This window comes from Lolium perenne, chromosome 2, assembly GCF_019359855.2.
Source record: "Lolium perenne isolate Kyuss_39 chromosome 2, Kyuss_2.0, whole genome shotgun sequence".
NCBI classification, from domain to species: domain Eukaryota; kingdom Viridiplantae; phylum Streptophyta; class Magnoliopsida; order Poales; family Poaceae; genus Lolium; species Lolium perenne.
Window position 1 is genome coordinate 213,279,620 of NC_067245.2, and position 8,063 is coordinate 213,287,682.

The 8,063-nt window shown below is 40.2% G+C and overlaps 1 protein-coding gene across 1 annotated transcript; it reads left to right on the plus strand.

Moving 5' to 3' along the window:
- Positions 1-226: 226 nt before the first annotated feature.
- Positions 227-3,318, plus strand: LOC127330422 (uncharacterized). Its single transcript, XM_071825170.1, has 4 exons — positions 227-388; positions 1,732-2,004; positions 2,085-2,209; positions 2,983-3,318. The coding sequence occupies exons 2-3, from the start codon at positions 1,736-1,738 to the stop codon at positions 2,206-2,208; spliced, it is 393 nt and encodes a 130-aa protein (XP_071681271.1). The 5' UTR covers positions 227-388; positions 1,732-1,735; the 3' UTR covers position 2,209; positions 2,983-3,318.
- Positions 3,319-8,063: the final 4,745 nt, after the last annotated feature.

The window sequence follows — 8,063 nt, forward strand, 5'->3', positions numbered from 1 at the left end:
ATTAGCAAAAGTTTTTCTCAGCATTGTTGACAGCGAAAGGTTGGGCCTAGATGTTCGTTAAGCCTAAGTGAGGCAGTCCCGTTGGCCCAACCAGAAGCTCGATCAAATTACTCCCCAAACTCACCGACTCGCACTTGTTGTCTTAAGCACCGTCAAAGTGTTTCGTATTTTGCCCTAACAAAAATTAGGGTGCCAGCGCTTCCGCCACCGCCGCCAACTTACGCACCGTCGGTTAGCTGCCTCTCCTCTACAGTATTCATCTTCTGCGCGGTGCTCGACACGCCGCCGGCCGATTTCTCGACGACCTCCGGCCACCAGGCAAGCCTCTAGCCGTCGCCCCCTCCCGAGCTCCTGACGCTTCTGCTCTATTGCCCACCGCTGGAATCAGGTGCGTGTACCGTCTCCTATCTATGTACTGTACTAATTAGCTCGTGCATGTTAGTTTTCTTGACCTGTATGAGGTGCCCAAACCAGCAGTTCTTTTGCGACTATCTAGGCTGTTTCGCTAATACGATTTTCAGAGCAGGTGCTTGGTGAGCACCCGTATCCAGACCGTGTATGTTGCATCAAGATCCGTGCAAGTTCTTTTTGTTTCTCTCTCAAACAATTTCTCAATTTTGTATCTCTCATATCACACATTGTTTGAACTCGAAAATTTGCAGATCACTTAAACATAACAATTGGAATGTGGGAAAAATATTTTGGATTTTTTATGTCATTATCTATATATGTATTTCAAGAATTTTATTTTGAATTTTAAATAATTTAAAATTTAAATTTGCACAAAAAATTGCAAACTATTTTTCCTCCATTCTATTTGTTATTTTTGAGTGAGCTGAAAAAAAATCAAATCGAAATATTACATAATTGGGAAGATACAAAAAAGACAAAGTGGAAAATTGTGGAGGTGCGCAGACCGCACCTGCTCCATTCAACATTTCCGAATCGAAAAGTCGGACCAGTTTATTGTGGTCAGGCTTCTCCAATTAATCTTAGTGGTTTGGGCACCTAAATTCAGCTGCGACGCTTAGCATGAACAAGAGACGAATAGTAAACTGCATGATCTTTCATCTTCCAAATTCTTCAGCAGTTCGAATAATGCTCCATACAGTTTCTGAAGTTTGGGATTTCAAAACTACGAAATAAAGACGGAATGTGAAGTTAAGAACTTAATTCTATGAATTACAAAAAAATTAAGGCAGAACCACTTACCAGGATAACTGTAGGTTAGAATGCCGGTCTAGACAAATTTAATGCAGTTAATGCAACAATAATTATGTCAGGATAGGACCAGTTCAAGTGTACAGCTATCAAGTTCTACAGAGTCCAACCTTCCTCTTAATTTCTGATTAGTTGAGGTGATATATAGACATTTCTTTGCTGTGTGGAGGACTAAAGTTCTACCCTGGCCACGAAGTAAACTTGATTTTAAAAAAATACAAATTACACGATTGGGCTGAATTGTTTGGGAAGGTCTCTCCAAAGTAACATCGAGGTAAGCAACATTATGGCAGTAGCACTCATGTAGTTGTTCTGAGTACTACACAGCAGCTCCTGCTTATAACCATTGAAAATACCGATTTAGCTACTGTTTATAATTCTCCATCACATGCTGACGAACTTCACTCAATAAAATGTAGCCTTTGGCCAGTCTAGGATATGAACGTCAAACTTTATATTGTAAATAAGGTAAATAAGTGCTGATATATAGATAGTCACATTTTTTTTCAGAGCAATGGATGACACGCCCATGAAGTCGTCGGAGCTCCAAGAAGTGGCCGTCACTGGTGGGGAGATCTTGGGCGACATTGACGACCAAGTGAAGGTCTTGGGTGACGTTGACAAGCAGGTGAAGGTCTCAGAAGTTGTCGATGGGCAAGTGCAGCACTTAGGTCAGGAAGGCAATGAAGTGCACCTCTCAGGGGATCTCGACGAGCAGAGGCGGGTGTGGGATGCCATCGATGAGAATAAGCAGACATGGGGTACCGTTTACGAGCAGCGAAAGTGCGTCCCTCTCCCTCTTTGTACTCATTGTCATATATATGCATTCTTTTTTATTGCCCATGTAATATTTGAGTTGGCAGATTGGAGCCCCTTGAGGAGAAGGGGAAGAAGCAGCAGGAGAGGGGGCATAAGAACAAAAGGATGGACCTAGAGGTAAGGAGAAAGGAGTTCAAAAAGAGGAGGAAGATAATGATATCTGAATAAGGTATGTTCTTTTTATATTGCTTTTTTCTGATATGTTGAGCTAACATATTGCAATCCTATTGCCCTTCATTTTACACTTGTTTAACCTTTTGCGTGGCTCTTGTGTTGAAATGCAATTCCGCTGTTTTAGGTTGCATGCTACTTACATGCATATTCTTACTAGCATTTCTACTGTTAATCTTGGGCTAAATTATGTAAGCTGGTATCTCTTTTACCTATCCAAAGTTTGAAGAATTTCGCAATGAAGTTCAGTGATCGACTTCTGTCTTTTGCTGATGCTATTCGGATGCTATTCGGATGCTAATTAAGCTTCAGTAATTACTATACATGAAAGTGTGAAAGTAGCAATGCTGGAACACATAGTATTGTAAACTGTCCCTGTTTCTTTTGGTCAGGCAAATGCAGCCTTATATGTGTTAACTTGGGTCTTGTGTGCTGTCATTTTACTTTTGATGAGGCCTAGAGTTCTGTAGCTCAAGAAAATGTTGATTTGCATGCTACTTACAAAGTTTGTGCTTCTATTATCAGAAGTTATGTATTACAAACTTAATGTGATGTTTTGGTGTAAATTGTTCTATACATGTCAGATGAATGTTGCATACTACTTCCAGTACTAAAAGTGTTCATATATGATGCTTGAAGTATATTTCGTATTATGGTCTGCAAAAACTTACTTTGGGTTCGGAACACTGGTTATTTGTGATGCTTTAAGTATATCATTTTCTTATTATGGTGTGCAATATTTAAATTAACTTTACTTGCTCATTGTTGCAGTTTACTTATTGATGAGCCGATTAGAGAAGACTTCTGTTCATGCTGCTCCTTCGCCATAATTGAAGTTGTAGATTCATGTCATCTGCTGATGAATCGAAGCCATGCCGCAAAATATTTGCTATTAGAGCTGAACAGTAACAAGACTAGGTAGTTTATTGTTTAGCAAGTCGTTAGCTTCAGATTGTATCAAGTTCAGTGCCATGTATCTTTGGCAGACTGAGTTTAACATCAATTTGCGACCACTAAGCCCGCATATAATCATGTAAAATAGTAACCTCTCATTTTGGGCACTCCTGACGTACTGATTTCCGTATGTGGAGTCTTCCAAGTTTAGATGGTCCTCCCTAATAATAAGCCTTCTGATCAGTAGCTATTCACTGTAATGAGACGAATCACTCCACTCGTCCACCAAGACACGAATTGCACTAGTTACGGAGAAGCTACTGATAAAGGCTACTCCAAAATAATATGTCGCCAGGATTGCAAGTCAGATCGGAAAAAAAATGGAGTAGTTTCAGAAAAAATGACATCCAAACAGAACAATCCGCGACATGAAGACCGGATCCAGATCCTAGTGATTTCATGGAGAGAACGTTAAGGAACACAAGATGATTTTCAGTACACGTTGCTGCAACCAAAAATCACGAGGGTACCCATTGGGCAAAGATTTTCTCTACTTAGATTTTTAAGGGAGTGGTGTTTTGGCTCCTTGGAGTAGGGCTGGACAAATAGCTCGAAGCTCGGTGAGTTAAATGAATGCTCGTTTGCTCGACTTATTTGAGCTCGGCTCATTGTTAACGAGCCGAGCTGAGCATCAGTTTTTGCTTGTTAAGGTTAACGAGCTAAACAATCGAGCCGACTATGTTCATGAGCTACTCGTTAAGATCGGTAACAAGATAGGCTTCATCAATTTTAACTCCGAGTCAGTTTAGTTATCTCAAATATTTGGCAGGAAGGGGCCAAGCAAAATAGTGTTCTTTAACCATGCTTGAAACTCCTACATTAGGATCTAAAAACCTATGCTTCCTCTCTTTCTCACCAGGCAATGCACACATGTTTGTTTTTTATTGCCTCCTTAATGATCCTTAACGAGCTGCTCGCGAGCGCTCACATAACGAGTCGAGCCCAATGATTTCAGCTCGTTATTCTTAACGAGCTTAACGATTTGAGCCTTAACGATCACGAGCTTAACGAGCCGAGCCTTAACGATCCAAGCAGCTCGTTAGTCCACCCCTACCTTCGATCATATGATCTTTTTATTTTGAAATGCATTTTAGGTACATTTTGAAACATTAAAAAAATTGAAATAAAAATTTGCACGTACATCTTCACGTGTTACACGCTCACAAAGTTGTTTCATGAAAATTCTACTTGTCTTGTGGTGTGCCTAAAAAAGAAAAAAAAAATTGGTGCTAAAAATAAGGCTTTTCACAACATAAATTTTCTTTTTTTATATAGACCATAAAAAATATCGGTTTTCCTCGAAACTTGACGAACACATATATATTGTGGAGATGTACATGTAGAATTTTGTCAAATTATTTGGACACTTCAAAATATATTTTCTTGATAGAGGGAGCATACGCACCCGGGAGCCGAATTGAATTTCTCGTATTTTCTCCCTGAAGCGTACTTCCAAGCTCTCTAGCGGTTTAACTTCCTTTCTTGAAGTTATTGTAATTTGGGAATTTTCACTAATGTTTTTTTAGATAAGAAATTTTCATCATTGTAGCATAAAAATTTAAGTTTTCTTTCTTGTTCTCCTATGATTGGATAAATAGTGTGGACCATGGAGTGCAGACTTCTATTGCACACTCTCCGCCACCTCTGTTGTGGCCCGTGGCGCTGTTTAGGGGAACTTGGGAGTACTATGCCACGGCCAAATTTGTACACTATAGTTGTTAAATATCTCATTGAGAAGTTATGAATATCAAAAACCTTTGGCTGTATTTACGGATATTTTTCTATAAAAGACGCTTTATTACTCAGAAGTTTAAGTATTACACCAGCCTCTGTATAACTAGAATGCACACCACCATTCAAGAATTCAATATCAAGCAAAAAAAAGATGAAACAGTAAGGAAAAAAGCTAGCTAGTCTACAGCTTCATTGGCTTCGATCATACGACTATGCAGCCACCCATATTGGAAAATAAACTTCTTGGCTATTTACGAACATGCATCGAGCATCCCATAAATTTCCGACGCTGGTAGTACCTTTTTATGGTTGAATTTATCCCCTCTCTATGTTTCTTTTTCATTTTCAGCATGGTAGACCGACCAAGCTATGATTTTTTTGAAGGGTTAAGGCAATCCACTAGTAGAAAAAAAGACTAATGGGTCTTTAGTCCCGGTTCTGCTGGTGAACCGAGACTAATGATCGGGGCAACTGGGACTAAAGGGCTACGGTGGGCTGCGTCCAGGGCAAGAACCTTTAATCCCGGTTGGGGATTAAAGGTTTTTCTCTGATTTTTGGCTCCCCACGCACCTCCACACGCCCCGATAGAAAATTCAAAAAAATAAAATGTTTTCAGATTCTTGTATGTTATGCAACCTAGTATTAGGGAAAATCAACAGATTTGAATTTTCACCTTTTTTGCAAAAAGTTTTGAAAAAATAGTAAAACCGCAACAACTTTTGCATACGACGTCGAAAAAAAACGTATAATATATCAAAATGATCGTGGGAAAAAGTTACATCCGAATTCACTAGGGTTTACCCGGTTAGCCAATTTTTAGATTCTCAAAATTCCAAATGGAAATACAAAAGCAGGAAGATTTTAGTTTTTGCTATAAATTACGGATTTTATATATTTTTTATTTTTTTAAAACCTAATATTAATAATTGCATCCTGCATAAAGATTACTATCATTTTTACCCAATTTTCAGATTTTCAAATTTTTAGGTTTTAGGTTTGGCAAAAAAAAATTAATTAATTAATAAAATTAAAAATAATACAAATTAAAAAGTTAATGTTTATTTATTTATTCAAGATTATTATTACATCATTACTTTTGTTTATTAAAAGAATTATTTGAAATTCAAACAATAAAGAAATGTGATATCGATCAACATGTTAATAGGATTGATATGATACTACTATCACATACATGCGCGCGAAGCACTTGGATGCGGAACGGGATGGAACTCAGAAGTTAAGCGTGCTAGTTCTAGAGTAGTGGGAGGATGGGTGACCGAGCGGGAAGTTTGACCACGAGACTAAACTATGCAAATAACTGAAATAGTAGAAATTCTGAAAAAATAGAAAAAAAGAGAGAGTGAAAAATATTTAGAAACCCAAATGAATTAAAAAATTTAACTCGAAATAGCCTTTAGTCCCGGTTCGTGTTACAAACCGGGACTAAAGGCCCCGCCACGTGGGCCCGCCCACGTGGCCTTTAGTCGCGCATAATTAGTCCCGGTTGCGCAACCGGGATTAATGGCCCTTGCGAACCGGGACTAAAGCCCATTTTTCTACTAGTGATCGTTCTGACGTCCGTTTAGACAGAAAATCGTGTTATGTGCAGAAGAGGTTTTGGATTAACCGGAAATTACAAGCCTAAGGAGCATCTCCAGGCCTGACTACTTTGAATTGATCATTCAATGATGTGCTAGAAGCTTTCATGTTTCGTGAAGGTTGCAAGTTATCTCGGGTTAATTCTTCTTTGCTAGCTTGGAGTCTTGGACTCTGTTTACGGGGCTGCGCCGGCGGGCGGCCACAGACACTTTCGTCGCCGGCACGCGCTCATAAGGCGTCACGTTCCTTCACTCCACGCGCGCTGCTAGCACTCACAGCTAAGGTGTGGGCACGACCATGGCTTTCGTGCGCGCCCATCTCAAGTTCTCAACTCCATGCACTGAATCCGATTAGGTCGCGTGTGTACGTCTAGGACTCGGCTAATTAATCGGCTGGTTCCACACTCTGTGCACTACGCGTATGAACGTGCGTGTTTCAAAGGGGCTAGTCATGTGTGCTGTGTGGTCGTCTGCTTTCATGCATTCTACTACTTGAGAGTTGGGTAGTCTACCGATTTTCCATGCCGTGTTCCATTAATCCTACGTGATCAGACGCGTCAAACTTTTACTTTCGTTAATTTCTCCTTTCAACTTTCTGATGGCTTGTATGTTTCCGTTTAGACTAAAAAAAAAACCCGAACATTCCTCGCGCTGCCCTCCTCCAGGCGGCTTAGGGGGCGACCCTTCATTTGCCGCCACTGTCCCTTGGCTCACATGTTCCTTCTCCTTATTGCGAAGTGTACAAGTAGATTGCCTAGCCCTTTCCATCAGTTCGGACTTTTGGTTCACGTGGCTAGTGCATGAAGCTTAATATGGTATCAGAGCCCCAGGTCTTGAGTTTAAATCCTGGCTTTCACATGGTTTTCGCAATTAAGCCTAAAAATTGCTGTTTTCCCCCCCCCCCCCCCCCCCCTCTTTAGCCACCGCTGTTTCGGTGTGCTCTTCTTCTTTCACGTGTTGACTTTCTCTTCTCCCGTCACACGCGAGTGGGGGTATTGTGAAGTGTACAAGTAGATTGCCTAGCCCTTTCCATCAGTTCGGACTTTTGGTTCAAGTGGCTAGTGCATGAAGCTTAACACTCCTCTCCGCCTCCATGGGAAGTTGCGGGGCAAAGCCTCAAGGTCATCAACATCGTGGTGCTTGCGCATAGTTTCACTTTCCAAATATGTTGCTTTTGGAGAACCATTCTCGCACTCTCTATATATTGCCAAGAGTGCAGTGAGGTCGCTGACACGTGGGTCTCATGTCTCAGTGAACCCACTGCACCGTGCAATGGTTTGACCAACACTTGATACCTCGTTGTTGGAAAGGTCAAGTATAATTGATTAAAAAAAACTATATATTGATATTACCCGTCATCGATAAGTTTACCATCTCTACGTGCAATCCAATATATAGATCATCAGATCTAATAACAATATGTATGTCAAGTGGCTCCAATGACTGGCAATCAATGTCCAGCCAGAACTCAGATTATTAATTTTCTAATAACAATACAATTGTACAACTGCTATGTGTATTTGTCTCAACTCCTAAAATATAAATTTATTATTTTCTTGGACAATT

What these genes read in the sequence shown, in the direction of transcription:
- LOC127330422 (XM_071825170.1), top strand. Translation starts at nt 1,736, where the DNA reads ATGGATGACACGCCCATGAAGTCGTCGGAGCTCCAAGAAGTGGCCGTC. An exon ending in ACCGTTTACGAGCAGCGAAA is followed by an intron (nt 2,005 to 2,084) that starts GTGCGTCCCTCT and finishes TTGAGTTGGCAG; the next exon opens with ATTGGAGCCCCTTGAGGAGA.